Source organism: Sinocyclocheilus anshuiensis, unplaced genomic scaffold, assembly GCF_001515605.1.
Source record: "Sinocyclocheilus anshuiensis isolate Anshui unplaced genomic scaffold, SAMN03320099.WGS_v1.1 scaffold446, whole genome shotgun sequence".
Taxonomy (NCBI): Eukaryota; Metazoa; Chordata; class Actinopteri; order Cypriniformes; family Cyprinidae; genus Sinocyclocheilus; species Sinocyclocheilus anshuiensis.
Window position 1 is genome coordinate 1,478,758 of NW_015544247.1, and position 20,289 is coordinate 1,499,046.

Below are 20,289 nucleotides of genomic sequence, written 5' to 3' on the forward strand. Positions count from 1 at the left end.
GTCGCTTCATAAAATTCAGATTGAACCACTGATGGCAGATGGACTATTCTGACAATGCTTTTCATACTTTTCTGGGCCTTGACAGTGTTATTTACTTGGCAGTCAATGGGACAGTCACAAGCCTCCAGGTTTTCATCCAAAATATCTAGGTAAGTGATTAATGACAAAATTTTCATTTTGGTGTGGAGTAACCCTTTAATTATGTCTATCTCACTGAAATCATGCATTTTAAACCATATTAGTTTAAACTTCTGATATACGGTTTTCTGAGTGCACAAGTCTGAAGAAAGCAAATCCACTGCTCTCGTCTCCTCTGGAACAGCATACTATCAAACTACTATTCTATGCAAATTGTAGAATTGATGCGTATCTCACATACCATTTCTAAAAAAACAAAGTATTATACAGTAATTGGAAGCCAGTGTTTCATTTTGAACACAATCCGTTTCATTGGCTGCATCAGCACAAGCCTCTTGTCTTCCATTGGCTAGACAAACAGTCCAGCGCTAGACTCAACTGTTGGCTAATGATGCCATTTCGGGCTAGTCTGCATGCTCAAGCGGGTCAAAATTTTGTGTGTTCACTTTTTTTGCATGAATCACACAACAGAAGTGTCTGAACAATACCACTGTGAAACATGGAGTGCCAATATACATTAAAAAAAAAACTTTTCATATTTATAGAGCCAATTAACACTCTTTTGATATTTGAGTAACAATAAAAATTAAATGTTTAAAGTTCAGGGAAATTAAATGAAATCAGAATTACATACTTCTTTTTTTTTTTTTTTTAATGCCGGATAAATGCAGTTTTCTTACCAAATATACAGTTGACACATCAGGACACATCAGGTGCTCATTATCATCACCTCAAGTTTCAAACAATAGTCAACCAACTAAAGTTTTTTATTTTATATTTTGTTTTTGTTTTAACCTCTTTTTCATAACAACAATTGACCACTTTCAATGTAGGTTGCCAGCGAGACAAAAAAATTTAATATTATTCTTGCTAAACATGAAGTGCACTAAACGGACGAACTATTCCGGACAGTGTTTGAGGCTATTACGCCATCCACCCTGTGTTGTCAATGAACCTTCCAACACTCAAAAGCCACAAACCAGGATCATAATCAGGAACAACTGCCTGATACTGCGGTCCAACTCGCATCCCGCCTGCACCTTGTGAGTGACAAAAGAACAAATAAGATGAACTGATTACATTCATCAGAAGTGTATGAACTTGTGAAGAGCGACCGAGGCTACCACAATGACTTACCATGCTCGTCATCACTTGAGGAACCCGAACTTCCTTCCTCCCATGAATGGTTGCTGTTCCCATTTGAAGTAAAACTTTTGGCCGGATTATTCACAGAGTTTCTGCCCCTTCTTTTACCCGATATCTCAGCGGTGCCCTTCTCCAACATCGCAGGCATCTTGACAGCGAAACGCAAAGGAGCTTGAAGGAACTTGGGCTCGCTGGCTGCTCGCTATAGCTAAGCTAACTCAGCTCAACTGCTCTGATCTGAAACAAATAACACCGTCCTGCACTGATGCAAACTCCCCCAACTGGCAATATAGAGTTACGAACACTCAAAAATGTGCATCGAATGCATTATATTTCCCCCAGTCGCGTTAATAAGTGAAGTTTAGCTTTGGAGGCAGATAAAAGCACATACGGCTGCAGTGCTACCAGACAGTGCGGCTGCTCTAGCGTTAGCTCTCTCGCTCTCTCTCTCTCTTTCTCTGATTGACCTGCTTTAGCTAACGTCAGTTCCTCTTCAAGGAAGAAATTCAAACTTCTGCACACAATGAACAAGCTAATTATTTCCCGAGACCAAGCGTCGAAGCAGTGTTTGTCTAGAAAACATCTATGTGCATGAAAAACAACTCTAGACAACCATAAGCCGTTGCATCAGCTGGCACTCCCTACTTATGGACTAGTTTAGTGAAAACCATCAATGCATCACCATAGCAAAAAGATCCCCTTTATATTTGATATTCTTGATGCTGTTTTGCAGCATACCATTAACCATCACACTGCTTCATAAAACTCAAGTGGGAGAGTTATCATCCACATAATTAAACTAGAACATGTGTGGCTTGCACTTAAATGGCTTTTTAGGTCATGGTTAGCAGAGTCATGTAATAAAACAACATTTTTATTTTAAATGTTAGTTTAACTTTATTTTTTAATTTGGACAAGAAACCCTCAAATGTCAGGTGTGCTCAAAAAGTTACAAAACATAGTTCACCTAAAAAAAGAAAAGAAAAGAAAGAAAGTTCTATCATTTACTTTCTACATCCATTACAATTTTCAAGACATGGTTACAGCCTTGCATTTTTGTCCATTGGCTAGTATGTTAATGTCTTGTTATTACATCCTAGTACATAGGCTATTTGTGACCCTGGAGCACAAAACAAGTCATAAGTAGCAAGGGGTATATTTGTAGCAATAGCCAACAATACTTTGTATGGGTCAAAATTATCGATTTTTCTTTTATGCCAAAAATCACTTGGATATTAAGTAAAGATCATGTTCCATGAAGATATTTTGAAAAATTCCTACAGCAATATATCAAAACTTAATTTTTGATTAGTGATGTGCATTGCTAAGAACTTGATTTGGATGACTTTACAGGCGATTTTCTCAATATTTTGACTTTTTTGCACCCTCAGATTCCAGATTTTCAGATAGTTGTATCGCGGCCAAATAGTGTCCTATCCTAACAAACCATACATCAATGGAAAGCTTATTTATTCATTATTTATTCAGCTTTACGATGATGTATAAATTAACATTTCAAATTTCCATTTCAAAAAATGTACCCTTATGACTGATTTTGTGGTCCAGGGTCACATTTATGAGACACTAGATCTGTTCCAGTTGTTACTTGTAAGTTGTAACATTTCTTGTCTTACTACATATACATATAGGCTATAGGTATTTTTATATTCAAATTCAATAAAAAAAATCTTAAGACTAGAATCATACTAGTAACAACTGGAATGCACAATTGTCTTAAAAATTGGCACTAGTGTCTCTTCAGACTACTACAACTGGAATAGAGTCAGTAACTATTTGAATAGTTACTAGTAAATAAAAATTTTATAGTGTCTAATGAATATTTAAAATTGAATTGATTTTTTCTAGTCAGTATTGGATTACTTACTAATATTTAAAATATTAGTTATTAGATTAGTAGCCTATTTGGAAGGGATACATATTATTTAATGTGATGCTAGTATACATTCTGACTGATTTGAGGTACATCTGTCCAAAGACTACTAAGCCATCAGGATATCTGTGCCTGTAGCAATACACAACCTTTATTAGTTATATAAAGGTATTATTTTCTGGTCATGCCAAGTCTACATTGTGTTTCTTTGTGTATATGGTGGCATCCAGTGTTGGGGGTAACGCATTACATGTAACTTGAGTTACGTAATCAGATTACTTTTTTTCAAGTAACTAGTAAAGTAACACATTACTTTTAAAACTTATAACAAAATATCTGAATTACTTATTCAAATAAGAAACACAAGTTACTTTGTTTATCATATATTGATTGAGATCTCTCTTGTTTTCATGTTGAGAGAATTCGGGAGTAAGTGCAGAGGCATGTGCGTTTGTGATGGTTATTGGAGTTCTAGACTAAACATGTATTTACTCAATTTACCTGTTAAAAAACAGATTCAGTATTCCTAGAAATGAATAAAAACTGTGAAATGCAAACTCAGAATATTCCGTAAAATTGCAATAATCTGTTCAAATCTGGTAAATACAAATATACTTTATGTATTAATTCTCACTGCTGACCTTTGATGGTCCAATTCAACCATACAGATAAGCAAAAATGATTTTAGTTAAACATCACATTTGTGTGTGTGTGTTATTTATTGCTGAAATAAGAGTGTTATTGTTATCAATTTATTTTTTGTAAGCAAGCCCAGCCCAGGTGAGAAAAAGTAATGCAAAAGTGATGTAACACATTACTTTTCATAAAAGTAAGTAACGCAAATAGTTACTTTTTTTTTAGGGAGTAACACGATATTGTAAAGCATTACTTTTAAAAGTAACTTTCCCCAACACTGGTAGCATCTCAAAACAAATTTATAATAATTTTTATTGCAAATGTGGTGAGATCTCTCTGAGACCCTGAACACTAGTGGGATGAACACTAGTGCTAGCCTTATGCTACAGACTTCCATTCACTCCTTGCTTCATTTGATCTCAAACGACTTACCACTACAAGCACGCACAAATCAGGCAACCAACTTGACTTAATTTACACACGCAATTGTATTGCAGACAACATTCTGGTAAATAAATGACTAAATGTAAATGTAAATGTAAATGAACAGCATAAAAACAGCACACAGCTGCAAATGAATTTGTGTAGTGTAAAATGTATTTAACAATATTCTGAATAATTAAATCTAAACGCCGGTCAAATCCAAACAGTACAATTTTTGCAGTAATATGTCTATGCAGTATTGCTACACAGGCTGTAATTACATGTTATTACATCTGATTACGGTTCATCTGATCACCTGATTGGAGATAAAGTGATAAACTAACTTTTTTTTTCTGGGGGGAAAAAAATACAATCATAATACACATCCGCTAGATGGCGCACGTGTTCCTCAGCACATTTAAGTCTTCCCTTTTTATGTAGATCCACTTGACTACTGCAGCTCAGTCTGATTGTCGACCAATTTGATTAATTTTTACTTAGACATATTTTACCCTTTATTTCTTAAAAAAATCTCTTAACTTCAATAAATAAATACAATTCTTGATTGTGCATATATACAATTATATAACCTCAAGGAAAAATACTTAATCGTTCACCCATAATAATAAACGTTTACAGGGTGCCATAATAAACAGATCAGGTAGATCACCCCGTGCAAAGAGCGCATGGCTCGGTCTGTGAAATATTATGTAACAAGACTCGCGCTGAATGTACTGAATGCGCGAGGGTCACTCGATAGCGCCCAAACATACGCACACATGCGTTCTACACTAATAAGGAGAAGTTGGAGGCACTTTGTACCCTGGTGACGTGCGCCAGCGTCCAATGGCAAAGAGCGCAGCGATAGGCGCAAACCAACACGGGCTGCCCATCATATATAAACTCTCGGCTGAGCTTGTAGTGGGGTTTGAAGGCGGGTGAACGGTTTTAGACACTATCGTACGAGATTACCGCCTTGTTTTTCATTTATTATTCTGCCTGGCCTTCTGGGTTACGCATCTATATTCTCACAGATGGTTCAGTCAGTGTCAGTTCTGGCTGCACTGAATATCCACGTAAAAGCCTTTAAATCGTCATTTTAAATCCAAACAGCCCCCCAAAAACGTTTATTATAACAGCGGAACTCACGATTCCTTTGGATCTGGGGATGTACGAGAGCCGCGCGGATTATAAATCCCCGAAACAATGCCAAAAATCCTCATTTGCATTTTATCAGGCTGTCCGGGACCTGTTGCCGGTGTGGGTCCTGGAGGACATGCGGACAATGGAGGTGTTTCACTGGGAAGATGACGGACAGGCGTGCGCGTACTCCCCGTCGGAGGCGTTTCTGTACGCGCTGGTACATGATCACCAGCAGTATGCGCGTTATTTACTCAACAGGTTCTCCACCGGCGCGCTGGAGATGCCCAGCAGAAGCTTCTGCTGCTGCCAGGCGTCCACCACACCGCACCTGGCCATAGCCGTCCGCTACAACCGCATCAACATCCTGAAAATGATCATGGCCACCATTAAAGACCTCACAGACTGCGACAGACGGAGCTACCTGAACCGTCACGGATGCGTCCACACCGACGGCAGCAAAACCGCGCTGCATCTCGCGTGTGATCTGGTGCGTCCCGAGTGCTTGGTACTGTTGCTGGGTCACGGCGCGTGTCCTTACGCAACGGACCTGACAGGGAACACCCCCCTGGACTGTTTACTCAGCCATATCTGCCAGAGTGACTTTGACATGCGGGCGAAGCGCATCTGCCTCGGCTACCTCATTTTATTCATGCCCACATTTCGCTTCCGGACGAAGAGACAGTTGCAGGACAGTGGCGATGTGTGGAGGGCGCTCCTAGGAGAGCAGGCCTTCCAGTGGCTTTCAGGATCAGGACCTCCTTCGCTGTTCGTTCAGGCCATGCAGAAGCTCAGCCAGTCCATTCCCACAGATCAGCTGGACTCACTGCCGGACTTTCTGAAACCCCTGGACTTCAGACTGGATCAAATCTAATAAAGTACATAGTTTGACTCAATTCTTTCTTGAAATATTCAGGTTTGAGTGTATGTGGAAAGCTCTGTAAATGTGTGAATAGTTTGATGTTGTATAGTCGCATTGTGAAAGACACTGTATAATTATTAAAATATATATTTTTTGCATTTGTTGCCTTGGAGCTTAATTTTTCAGATTCAGTTCAAGGCGCATCTTGGGTTTTATGAAACAAAAATCACAAGACATCCTCTGTCTTCACATGAACTAAATGTCTGAACATATAGGCAATGCTAATCTTTAATAGTATGATTTTCTTCATTTTAGGATGAACTAAATAATAACACTAATTAAAATATTTGCAGTAAGAAAGATGAAACAATCAAAACCATCACATTTGAGCTTCTGAGTTTCAAAGCTCCTCTTCGCTTTTTTGCATGGGATATGCAGACAACTTCATGGGATCCTTTTTAAAGACAAAGGGGCTCCTACGTATGCTGGGAACTTGTTGACTTAAAAAAAAAACTATTTGGTTTGATTCATACAAAAAAAAAAACACTAGTTACAAAGTGTAAATTAATATCCATGCAGTTTAAATTACAGTAAGACAGTAATATTGTGAAATAGTATTACAATTTTAAAATAACTTCTTTCAGTTGTGTTGCTTAATATTTTAGTGAGAACTAATACCATGATACATTTTTTCAGGATTCTTAAAAATGAAAGAATAGCATTTATTTAAAACAGAAAACTTTAATAACATAAATGAACTTACTGTCACTTTTGATTAATTTAAAAGTATTAATTTCCTTAAAAAACAAACAAACAAGAACATTTGAAATAAATTCTGAATCTGAACATTTGGTAGCGTACATCATCTGTAATATCACATTGTTACAAATAAACCACAAAATGCAGAGACACTTTCTGTAAACATTTTATTTGTAAGTTTGTCATGACTAAGCATGGAGTAAAGACCGCATAGTTTAATATGTGAGTTCACATTTAGCTGCATCACCACTTAAACCACACTGGCTTAGCATTACATGTCCAGTGTACCACATTTATCACTTTAATTGGACTTACAATATGGTCTAAGTGCACAACTGAAATTAGTGGGGCAGAACAGGCCAAAACAATTGCAAATGTAACAATAACTAAAACAACTCGTAGCCATGCTTACATGGTAATTTAAATCTATCTGCATATGATGCATTACTGAGGTGTAAAAATCTCAAAAAGGAAGATTTACAAACACTTCACAGTCAGACACTAAAGAGAGAGGAGAGAAAATGAAACATCAGACCTAGCACTGAATTTCTATTTAGTTATCTATGATAGATTACTCATCAAGATGCTTTCTTTATATGGACGTATATGAAGAATGCTCGTCCAGCATTAATATATAGTATTTTTCTATGATAGATTCTATCAACCAAGTAGCAAGTTCAAATAGTTTCTGTTTTAAGAGTTAAGAGTCAAACCATCCTTTTAAAATACCTCACATTAAACTCCAAAACGTCACTAAAGTGTAGACAGAGGCAAGTCAGAGACCATGCTCTCTATACGACACACAGATATGTGCCAAATGCTACCATGATTTTACTCCTGTCAAGTATTTAACAAGGTACAAGTGTATTTACAGATAAAGCTGAATCCCTTCTTCAACTAAAGCCAACTTATGCCTTGTTCCCTTTCACATAACAATCAGATAAAAAAAAAAACACACACACCCTGCCTTTCCAAATGCCCTAATGTTTGTTAGTCTGAACTATATTGTAGCATATATTTCCTGTACCTATAATGATAATAAAATGTGTTTAGTCAAATAAGCGATATTTACATAATCTACCCCCCAACGCAGTAGATCATAGCTATAAACAGATTAACATTAAACATTTCCCTATTTTGTGAGCAAAGTGCATTAGTATACAGTACACTACCATTCAAACGTTTAAGGTTGGTATGATTTCAAATTCTTTTTTTTTGAATGAAAGTCTCTTACACTCAACAAGGCAGCATTTATTTGATCAAAAACACAGTAAAACAGTAATATTCTGAAATATTATTACGAATTAAAATAATTGTTTGCTTTTTTTTTTTTTTATATGTTTTAAAATGCCTTTTGTTTAGTGTCACATGATCCTTCAGCACTCATTCTAATATGCTGATTTGCTGCTTAATAAACATTTATTTTTATTATCAATGTTGAAAACAGATGTGCTGCTTAATAATTTTGAGGAAACCATGATAGATTTGGTTTCAGGACTGTTTGATGAACAAAGTTAAAAGGGAAATAAATATTTGGAATCTTTTGTAACATTAGAAATGTCTTTACTGTCACTTTTGATCACTTCAATGCATCCTTGCTTATATAAAAATAATATAAAATAAAAAAAAATCTTACTGACCCCAAACTTTTGAATGATAATGTATAAACAGAACCTCCTTAAATCAACATGAGTTAAAAAATAACTGATCTAACCGTGTATGTGGATATTAAGTTAATTAACTTAATAAATAATGTGCTGGATAAAACAAAATGGGTAAACAATTTCAGGTCACAAGGTGCATTAAAAAAAACACACACCATCAGAAAGGTTTCAATAGAGCGTAACATACTCACAACATATGGATGAGTAAATGATGACAGAATTTTAATTTTTTTAGGTGAACTACTCCTTTAAGAAGAAATGAGTAAAGTGCCTAGAAAGAAATTTCACAGAACAGTGATTCTGGGATGCTTTGACACAATTAGTGGCATCTAAATCACCTCCCACTCTTCCTCCAGCTCCTCTCCACTCAGAGAACCCATGTTACCATGGTTTTTGCTCCTACAGTTTTGCAGAGTCTTGGTAAGGCGCTTGTTGAGAGCACCAGTAGGAGCAACTGCCCACAGTTCATCCATCGGGGTCACTGCAAAAGACAACTACTTGGTCAGTTTTTATCATTTACATGTGCAGATGCTCATTTTATCATTAACCGATTTTAAACACTCACCTGCAAGCCAGCTGACCAGTCCTGGGATCTTCTTCCAGTAGTCTCCAGCTGGGTTCTTCTCTGTAATGCCGTATCGACGAGCCACTGCACCATTATAAAGGCGAACCCAAGCGGTCCTCAGACTTAGAACCAGTTGACTTGCCTGTAGTCCTACAATTTTGAAAAAACAAAACACAAACTTGAACCAACGACCAGTCAAATGAGTTCCTGCTCTAATTAAACATCTATGAAAATGAGTTGAAGAATAATAGAGTCTGAATACAAGAATAATAAAAACAGCAGATGAGATTATGTAATGAAGGTATACCAGGAATGTGTTCCCAGGCAGTTCCAACAGGCATCTCCTCAGTGATGCCGACGCGCACATGCACATTGCCTCTGTTGTCCAGCGCCCACAACATGCTGTCATTAGGACTCGTCTGAATTTTCACCAGATAAAGGCCAGCAGGCTGCTCAAAGAGAACATGAGAATAAGAAAAGTGCATAAGGTTGGTGAAATAATCCCATGGTGTATTCCAAGGGCCAAATTATCCCTCACTGGTCATGGTAGGAACGATTCATTGAAAAAAAATTGTTACTGTAAACAAGAATTTCAGTATGGAATCAGTATTCGGATGGTCAGGTGTTTTTTCTTTAGAATTTGAGGACATCAAACTTGGTAGTATTTTCACATGAATTATGATAATAGTTTGGTAATTGTTCAAAAGTTTGGAGTTGGTAAGATGTTTTAAAGGGGTGGTTCACTGTTTTTTTTCTAGGCTTGATTGTGTTTATGGGGTGCAGTCTAACATGTGTTAATGTTTCGTTTAAAAAAAAAAACCGCATTATTTTTCACATAATTTACCTTTATTCCACACCGCTCTGTCCCTTCTCTGAGAAACGGGCTGATATTTTCCTGTTTTTATGAAGCCCCACCCTCAGAAATAGGCTATGGGCTCTGATTGGTTAGCTAGTCCGCCTAACCGCCTCTAGTGCGCGTCTAACGTCCCACCTCTCACCTCAGCGGCATGTGCTCCGGTTGTATTGTAAACAAAGGCGTCGTTAATATCGCTTATCAGTTTGAGCCCGATAGAGAAGCAGAGGATATTATTGAAGAGGATCGTGCAGAACCTGTGCAAGCATGGCTTTTAATGGTAGGCCTATGTTTTTTGTTTGTTGTTGTCTCATACTTCATTGATTTTGAATCTTGTGAATCCATTAGAATCGTTAGAAGACAGAATCGCGATTCATATATGAATAGATTTTTACGTGCACCTCTAGTTTTCTCTTCCTCTTTTCTAAAGCAGCGCTGCATGGCCTCGCCCCCTTTGCTGCCTTTTCCCCTGGGCGGGGTTTATCTGGATTTGTGATGTCACGAACCCGGGAAGTAACTTGTTGTAGTCCCTACCAGCCGTTTTTGTAGCCATTAAACTGCCAGAATTCCGGCAGAGAAGACGATATCTCCGTTTGCATTGAACTTTCAGCTTCGTAACTTTGCAGATATTGTTTATGCTCAAACAGCAACATTACACACTAACTAACGTTAAAAAAGTGAAATCGCAATCAACCACCCCTTTAATGTTTTTGAAAGTCCCTCTTTTGCACACCAATACAGTAAAAAGGTAATACTGTGATATATTATTACAATTTAAAATAACTGTTTTCTATTTTAATATATTTTCAAATATAATTCCTGTGACGGCAAAACAGCCATTACTCCAGTCTTCAGTGTCACATGATCCTTCAGAAATCATTCTAATATTCTGATTTGCTGCTCAAGAAATATTTATTTTTATTATCAATGTTGAAAACAGTTGTGCTGCTTAATATTTTTGTGGAAAAACCTAATACATTTAGATTTATTTCACCTTTGATTATTTCTTAAACAAATATGTATTTTCAATTTTGATCAATGTAATGTATTAAAGTATTAATTTCTTTAAAATAAATCTTACTGTTGGCGCCGATGGCCTCGTGGGCAGCGCGCCAACATGTAGCGCCTTTGCGCTTCAGGCGTCCCGAGTTCGAGTCCCGGCTCGTGGACCTTTCCCGATCCCACCCCCCCACCTCTCTCTCTCACCCACTTCACTTCCTGTCAACCTACTGTCCTATCTAAATAAAAAGCCTTAAAATGGCAAAAATAAATCTTAAATTTTTTTTTTTAAATAAATCTTACTGACCCCAAGCTTTTGAACATTTTGAACAGTATTTAACTGGATGTAAGCTTGTGTATGAGATGAAACGGCATTACAGTTAGGATTTAGCAGGCAGTACAGTCATGTCATGCTTGTTTACCTGTTCGGGAGGTTCGATGCAGATCCAGGCAGGGAGCATCATGCTGGGGTTCAAAGGTTGAGTTCCAACCCGAAAATACACCATTCCATTACTATCACACGCCCAAACATTCTGACTGCCACAAGACAAACTGAGAAACTTCACGTGTCCTGTGAGGGAGTAACAGAGAGAGCAAAAGCGAGATTTCCCATGTCACTATGATATTCCAGTGAAATATGATTGGCACATGAGAGGTTCAGAGAATGAACATTCCATTAATGTAAGGTTAAGGGAAAATACTTAGAAAATAGCACATCTTTAAGTGCAAGTTAAATTACACACAAAAGTTTTGAAAGGTTACTTTTTAATACACTTTTCATGTCTCGAAATTCCTTAAATGCCTCACTGTGCCTGGAAATATTCAGCCATCACAATCCATCTCAGGGTGACTGACAAAATGGACTGTGACTTTGTGCAGGATGTCCGAGTTAAGCTCCACACCATACATCACATCTAGCACCATTTCACTAATGTACATGTCAAGGACATCCAGGGCCATTTTTCCAGACTCTTTAGTGACCAGTAGGACTGTGGGGGGGGGGGGGGGCTCTAGAACTGCACAGGGGTCTTGTGTGATACACTAGCACACATTCTCTCCTTTTACAGCTCATATCGTCTGTCACACTTTCCATGGCATTATTCATTTTGCAGTATGATTTCATATCTACTAAGCAATATATATGATCAAAACACATTATTTAATATTTACACTATTGCTCAAAAGTTTGGTAAATAAGATTATTTATGGAAAGAAATCACTTTTATTCAGCAAGGATGCATTAAACTGATCAAAAGTAAAACATTTATAATGTTACAAAAAATATATTTAAAATAAATGCTTTTCTGAAATAATGTTTCTACAAAAAAAGTACAAACATTTTCAACATTTATAATAATAAGAAATGTTTCTTAAGCACTAAGTCAGCATGTTAGGATAACTTCTGAAGAATCATGTGACACTGAAGACTGGAGTAATGATGCTGAAAATTGAAAAATTGAAAAGCTTTTGCCATCACAGGAATAAACTAAATTTTAAAATATGTTAAAATAGAAAATGCTTAATTTAAATTGCAATACTATTTCACAACATTACAGTTTTTACTGTATTTTTGATCAAATAAATGCAGCCCTGTCGATCATAAGGAACATATTTAAAAATCTTACCGACCCCAAACTTTTGAATGTTAGTGAATATAAAATTATACACAGAACTGTTAAGATAAAAATTAAGATAAAAGTATTTGGACTCTTTCTGGTTTTCAAACAAATAACAGCTCTTTTTTTTTTTTTTTTGCAGATGCCACCTAGTTCAATATTTTTTCGTATGAAAGGAATACCTTTTTAAATGTAGTTGTTTAAATATAACTGTCACCTAAAGCAAAACTGAAAAACAGAAAACTGAAGACTGGAGTAATGATGCTGAAAATTGAAAAATTGAAAAGCTTTTGCCATCACAGGAATAAACTAAATTTTAAAATATGTTAAAATAGAAAATGCTTAATTTAAATTGCAATACTATTTCACAACATTACAGTTTTTACTGTATTTTTGATCAAATAAATGCAGCCCTGTCGATCATAAGGAACATATTTAAAAATCTTACCGACCCCAAACTTTTGAATGTTAGTGAATATAAAATTATACACAGAACTGTTAAGATAAAAATTAAGATAAAAGTATTTGGACTCTTTCTGGTTTTCAAACAAATAACAGCTCTTTTTTTTTTTTTTTTGCAGATGCCACCTAGTTCAATATTTTTTCGTATGAAAGGAATACCTTTTTAAATGTAGTTGTTTAAATATAACTGTCACCTAAAGCAAAACTGAAAAACAGAAAACTTCAAATGTATTTTTCTACTATTAATGTGCTGTTTCACATTCTTTCGCTGAGTTAGATAGTACGAAACACCCCTATCTACCAAATCAATGCAAAAAAAATGTTGTGAGGGCTTGATGAACACAATGAATGAAAACAAGAGATACTCAGATGTCGTCACACCCGTGGCCTTTGGCCGCAAGAGCTCTTTACATACTGTGCTGATTCATTACCAACAGAACAAAGATAAAGCAAAGCTGACGCTTCAGTTCATTGTACGGCCTTTTTCTAAGCCATTACTGTTTTCCTGCTGTAGCATTTTAAGAGTTTTCCTGAAACGTGACAACTCATTGAGGACATGTAAAACAAAACAAGGCTCTAAAGAACCAGTATTTCAAGATGCTTCATTAAACCTGACCAACTCCAATAACCCTCTCTGAGACTTGGTCCATAGGCCTGAGTCTAAAAACACTGAAAACATCATGTGCCCGATCTAAAAATGCCCATAGATCCAGGACTAGCCCCAGACTCATCTTTCACATTGCCGCTCAAACGAAAACCACCTGAGACGGACAGGGCTACAGCTGTTCCATCACATGGCTTTGCCTATTTGTGTCTCCATCCTACCACATCACAAACACACGCACACACAGACACAAAACACACACACTTGTGTGTGACAAACAATAAACAAACGCCTTACATTGACAGCACTGAAGTGCAAGTCGTGTAATTAAAATATGTCTGATGTAATCAGATTAGATCAGCCTGCATTGTCATTTCAGCGGAAAGCTGCACTGATTGCATTTGGGAGATTGTAAACTTGTGTCTCGTTACCAAATTCACTGATTAAATGTGTGTTTAATGCATTCCTAAAGCCTAATCACTGCAAAATTCAATACTAAAGGACTGATCTCTTCCTCTCATGACCTTTGATAGTTAGCTTACCGGCTTTATTACAAAACATGTGTTATGCAAGAACCACCTGCTTGAAGTAAAAATATAAACAGGACCCCTAGCAACAGGCGGTTTTGATACATAAAACCATAGCTTGCTATTTAACCTGCTGGAAGCTCAAGATTCCAAGAAATGGAAATTAAGACACGAAAGTGAAAGATGTGTGTGTTTAGTAGGAGTGTCGCTTCTGTGGAAGTGGGCTGGTTATGCGTGAATATGACTGAAGTATGTCAGCGGCACACCATGTGGACAGCCAGGAGACATGGTAATCTGAACTAGGAGAAACAGGAGAGGGTCCTCAACAAGGTATGCCCAACATGCGTCATTCTGTCACACATGACCTGTGTATACGGCACTTGAGACCTTGAGGAGCACATTATTTAAATCATGTGTCAGGAAGTGTAGGAAGACTATTAAGTGTTACCTAATGCATACGTGAGTGAATGCAAACAAGCAAAAAAAAAAAACACTCTAGTAAGTAGGTCTGAAGACCTTTTTGTAGGGATCATTTTTAGTTATTAATAAAATTAAACAAAAAAAAAAAACGGATTGGGTGAATCTTACATACATTACAAATTCACCCCAAAGCAAGCAAGTAAATAAATAAACAAACAAACAAATGAATGCAAATGAATAAAAATGTCTTTTTGTATTGTTGCTTAAATCACCCCCACAAATTCTCACTACCATTATGTTCAATTAACACTTTTATTCAGCAAGCATCGAATTGATGAAAAGTAACAGTAAATTACAGAAATTCCATATCAAATAAATGCTGTTCTTTTAAACTTTCAGCTCATCAACACTGAAGTAATGGCTGCAGAAAACTTTGCTCTGCCATTAGAAGTATAAATAACTAAATAAATGGTAAGACTTTACAATAAGGTTAATTAGTTAACATTAGTTAACTACATTAGTTAACATGAACTAAGAATGAACAATACTTCTACACCATTTATTAATCTTAATGCTACTTTCAGCATTTACCAATTCATTATTAAAATCACAAGTTGTGTTTGTTAACATTAGTTAATGCACTGTGAACTAACATGAATAACCAATGAATGACTGTATTTTTATTAAATAACATTAACAAAGATGAATAAATAGTGTAATGCATCGTTCATTGTTTGTTGATGTTAGTTAACATTAACTAATGTTAACAAATGAACTTTGCAGATCTTTTTTATGCTCAAACAGCAACATTAGACTAACTAAAGTTGAAAAAGTGGAAAAGTATAATAGCACCCCTTTAAATTGTAAAGTCATAATGATCATATTTGTTTTAATACTGATGATACTGATGGCAAAAACATGTAATGAAAATGGGGGGTGCTTCATTTTCATGAAAACAATGCCACAAATGCATTAATATATTATTTTCCTCTAAATGTTTTTGGTTTTGGATTTGGTGTTCTCACATTACAAGAGCTTAAATTTAGCCGGCACGTGATCCACTGATAAATCTATTGTCAATGGAAAGAAAATTCTCTCACCAAGTTGGCTGAGGTCCAGCAATGTCCAGTGCATTCCTGTGGAGCAACTGGCTGATAAAGTGCGGATGTGGACACGACCGTAGTGATCTAAACCCCACAGAGCGTCACGACAGGCAGAGAGCTGCACCATCTCTACGTCTGGGGGAAACTGTATGGTGAAGGGCCGCATCTGGAGGTCTTGGTCCCAAATACAGAACAGGTCTTTCCTGCTCTGACCTAACCATAGGAAACTCCCTGTGGAGACATCAGCGAGATTTTAATTGTGTATAATAATATTTACTTGCTTTCTGCAAGACAACAGATACTGCATGATTTGAAGAGGAAGACAGGATTTCTACATACCCTCTTTAGCTGGAACAGCAGAGGAGAACACAAAGGCCCATTTTGTGGCAGAAGCTGTTCCTCTGGGTACAATACTTTTCCAAAATGTCCCTGCATTCAGATAAACATCACTATAAAATAATGAAATTTTCAAACAAGATCCTCAGTCAATAGAAGAGCATATTTCAGTGCTAAGCCACCATGTTTCCCATGCTCAGTGCGTCATACCAATGAGGCTGCCTTTGGCAACATGAAACTCGTTGCGTCCAGAAGCAATCCACACGCCACTGGTGCTGACACTGATGAGGCTAGGCTGGCACTGGGAGTGCTGGGAAAGGAAGGCCACACGCAGACGTTCAGCTACCCGCTCGACCGGAGCTCTGGTGGCTGTGGCGACAGTCTGTGTGGCCTGGATCAGAGTCTGGAAAAGACTGCCCTGATCAAACACCACATAGTCTGTGATGCTCACCTAAATGAAAAAGTCATAAAGACAAAAAATATGGTCACTGTTTCGGAAAATCTGAAACATTTCTGCAAGGAAGCAGCAACAAGCTTTAGGAATAATAAGCATTTTTACACGAAATGTGTGATTCATTGACAGTAAGGGTGTTAAACACTCAACATACAGGCAGAACATCTGACCAACTGTACATCCTGTAGAAGAGGATGTATTGTGCATGTGTACGTTACATATATGTACCTGCCACCAGTGGTCATCTTCACCCTGGGGTTTTTTAGCCGTGACCCCTGTTCTGAACCATAAGTTGCCACAGGTATCCAATGCCCAGACTGTGTTATTCTCACCCAGAGCAATACAGATGGGTTCCAGACCTTGGCTCTCACTATGGACACACATAAACACATATCTCAATGTTTATGCTACAGCAAAAGCTAGCAAAAAAATGGTAATTTATGCACAATATACATCAACAACATGCTTTGAAATACATTAATTAACAAAGCACAATGTTAGGGTTGGCAGGTCATAAATCAAATATTCATAAATCAAATTGTCAAACTGGTGCGACATATATATATATATATATATATATATATATATATAAACGTATTTAAACATAACTAATCTATTGAAAACATGTATACTTTACATAAATGTACTTTAAACAAATACTTTTGTTACATTACACATTCTATACTTCCGATTTGCAAAATAAAGTGGACACACTTCTGACACTGCATTATGTGGCAACTTGATGTCCAATGTAAAATCTTAATGCTGAAGTAAAACCAGTCCAGAACAATTGTTTTATTTATTCACTATAGTGAATTTGCTATCAGCTACGAGAAAACCATGCTGGCAAACATACCTGACGGTGTCATACTTCCAGTGCTCCCCCTCTGCACAGTAGCTGCTGAGACCCTCTCTGTAAAACACGCCCCTCTGCTCGCTCAGTGCCCACACCACACTGCCCCGTGCTGCTATCTGCGCCATGGGGCACGGACAGTCCACCTTCACTGACCGCGCACATGGCCTGTCCACACTCAGCCCTGAAGACACACATAGAGCAACAGTATTCCAGCTGATTTATGCATATTTTCATGGTTCCCAGTGAAACCACAAACTGCTACTAGTCAACATTTTTTGTAGTATGATCACAGTACTAATGACTTCTACTGGACTGGTAGGGGTCATAAAGAGATGATAAGGCTTTAACAGAGCTTTATGGTAACGGCCATGGCCAGCAGGAGTTGATTATGCTCTTCATTATTACATAATACCAAAGCAGAGCCCAGCCCAAAGTTACATTCCTTTAAAACAAAACAATGTGACAGCAGGAAACACCTAGAATTGCAAAAAACTCTCCGCTTTTGCTCGCTATAGCTACAGAGCCTCTTGCAATAGCTTTTCATTCTATTCATAATATATATGGTATTTTTAGAGCAAGTAAAGAACAGAAAATTTCTCTCTATGCTGACGATGTAGTGTTGTACGTCTCAAATCCGGAAGCCTGTTTTCCTTCTGTTTTGGATATTTTGAAACAGTGTTTCGGGCTATAAATTACATTTACATAAGAGTGAGTTCTTCCCGATTAATTCGGCTGCAAGGGCTCTTTCAGTATCAGCGTTCCCATTTAAGTTAGCCTCAGATTGTTTTCGTTACCTGGGAGTTATAGTAACAAGGAAACACGTAGATCTTTTCAAGCATAATTTTATTCCAATTTTAATTCAATTTAATTAAAAATTAATATTTTGCCTAAATTTCTTTTCTTATTCCAAAACATTCTGGTCTTTATACCAAAAACTTTTTTTAAGACTTTAGATTGAATATTTTCAGATTTTATTTGGAATGGAGGCCCAGCAAGGATTCAGAAATTATTTCTCCAGCAACCCAAAAGATTAGGCGGATTTGCACTTCCTCATTTTATATTTTATTACTGGGCAGCGAATATTCATAGCATTTATATTGGAGCCAGTCGCATTACGGTCTTTGTTAATGGGTTCCAGCATGGGTTGAAATGGAATGCGATTCTTGTAGCAGAGTTTCTTTACATGCGTTGTTATGCTAGCTGGGGTGACCATACGTGCCATTTTCCCAGGATGCGTCCTGGCCAGGATTTCTATATTGCCTAAAATATCTAGGTTTTGGCTTTGTTTGCGTGTGCAGACCGATCGGTGTATGACATCAAAATATCATACAGACGGTTCCTTATGCTTTCAAAATGCTCTCGAGGTATTTTGATGTCATACACCGATCGGTCTGCACACGCAAACAAAGCCAAAACCTAGATATTTTAGGCAATATAGAAATCCTGGCCAGGACGCGTCCTGGGAAAATGGCACGTATGGTTACCCTATGTTATGCTCTTCATTGTCAATTAAATCTTCTTGTTATTCTTCTAACCCCTTAGTTTTACATAGTCTAAAAATCTGGAAACAATTTAGAAAACATTTCGGTTTCCAGGCAATGTCGTGTCTGTCTCCTATATATAAAAATCCTTATTTTTTTGCCTTCCATATCAGACGGAGCATTTGCACTATGGTTTAGAAGGGGCATTGTAAATATTAATGACCTTTTTCATGAGAACACTTTTGTAACCTTCTCATATCTTTCAGAAAAATTCAATCTTCCAAAAGCTCACTTCTTTAGGCATCTACAGACTCTTGAATTTATAAGAAATACATTTTCTCACTTCCCTCATGCACCTCTTAAACAAGAGATTGACCAAATCTTGGAAATAAAAGTTTCCAAAGGTGCTGTCTCCAACATATATAAAACTATTTTTTTAATTTACTGTAATGTCAGATTCTTCATCCTTGTCTAAAATAAATGTAGACTGGGAATCAGACCTTAACCATGTTTTCTCAGATGAGGAATGGTCAAAAGCTCTTCGTCGTTCACTGATACAGTTCAAACTGCTACACAGAATTTATTGGACAAAAGTTAAACTGTCTAAAATAAACCTGGAAATTGATCCTATTTGTGACAGATGTCGACAAGCTCCAGCTACTCTCTATCATAACCTTTTAGCTTTGCCCAGAGTTAACTTCTTTTTGGACATCAATTTTCAAATCAATCTCTGATGTTTTTCTTTTAAAGGTTGAACCATGTCCTTTAGTGGCACTGTTTGGACTTAATCCTACAAAGGGGTCTCTATCTTTACAGTCAAGTGCTTTAGCCTTTTGCTTAATAATTGCTAAAAGAATTATACTATTGAACTGGAAAAATCCTTCTCCGCCCAACTACTTTCACTGGACGTATGACCTGTTACAGTTTATTCAAATAGAGAAAATTAGATATGCAATTCATGGCAATACAGAAGATTTCTATACAATTTGGCAAACTTTTCTGTTGTATTTTTTAAAATAACATTTCTATATGCAGCCCTTCCTATACATCTAACCCTGGCTGTACCTGTCTTTTCTCTTGTTCTTGAATAATTGAAACTCATTTAAGAGCGTACTAGGAAAGAAATTGTCTGATACCTGGCATTTAGCAGTGATGGCTCAGGTGCAGCTTGTTAATTTATTTTAGTTTATTTATTTCTTCTCTTTTTCTTTTCTTCTTTTTCCCCCCTCTATGTGTATATATGTATTTTGGTCCACATCATCACTAGACTGTATACATGCAATGTGTATATATATATATTTTTTTAATACTATTCTATTTGCACTATTGAGTTGTAATATATTTGTATGTTTCT

At 36.8% G+C, this 20,289-nt stretch overlaps 3 protein-coding genes across 3 annotated transcripts in view; 1 reads left to right on the forward strand and 2 right to left on the reverse strand.

Annotated features, from left to right (window-relative positions):
* The window catches only part of LOC107697657 (REST corepressor 1-like), a 12,875-nt gene extending 10,522 nt beyond the window's left edge, over window positions 1-2,353 (reverse strand). The window contains exons 1-3 of the mRNA XM_016498458.1: window positions 1,276-2,353; window positions 1,067-1,178; window positions 380-384 (exon numbers count right to left, since the gene is read on the reverse strand). Of these exons, the coding sequence (XP_016353944.1) occupies window positions 380-384; window positions 1,067-1,178; window positions 1,276-1,432 (274 nt within the window). The 5' untranslated portion in view covers window positions 1,433-2,353. The remainder of the gene's footprint in view (window positions 1-379; window positions 385-1,066; window positions 1,179-1,275) is intronic.
* A 2,971-nt stretch (window positions 2,354-5,324) lies between these two features.
* Window positions 5,325-6,379, forward strand: LOC107697658 (ankyrin repeat domain-containing protein 9-like; the record flags this gene model as incomplete). The annotated part of the gene is made up of 1 exon (XM_016498459.1): window positions 5,325-6,379. A coding segment is annotated over one exon (924 nt), but the record flags the coding sequence as incomplete, so codon positions are not given.
* Window positions 6,380-8,607: 2,228 nt separating this feature from the next.
* Window positions 8,608-20,289, reverse strand: part of LOC107697721 (tectonin beta-propeller repeat-containing protein 2-like) — an 18,886-nt gene continuing 7,204 nt past the window's right edge. The window contains exons 12-20 of the mRNA XM_016498538.1: window positions 17,455-17,635; window positions 16,827-16,968; window positions 16,355-16,595; window positions 16,148-16,237; window positions 15,806-16,039; window positions 11,499-11,647; window positions 9,532-9,673; window positions 9,225-9,374; window positions 8,608-9,140 (exon numbers count right to left, since the gene is read on the reverse strand). Of these exons, the coding sequence (XP_016354024.1) occupies window positions 8,989-9,140; window positions 9,225-9,374; window positions 9,532-9,673; window positions 11,499-11,647; window positions 15,806-16,039; window positions 16,148-16,237; window positions 16,355-16,595; window positions 16,827-16,968; window positions 17,455-17,635 (1,481 nt within the window). The 3' untranslated portion in view covers window positions 8,608-8,988. The remainder of the gene's footprint in view (window positions 9,141-9,224; window positions 9,375-9,531; window positions 9,674-11,498; window positions 11,648-15,805; window positions 16,040-16,147; window positions 16,238-16,354; window positions 16,596-16,826; window positions 16,969-17,454; window positions 17,636-20,289) is intronic.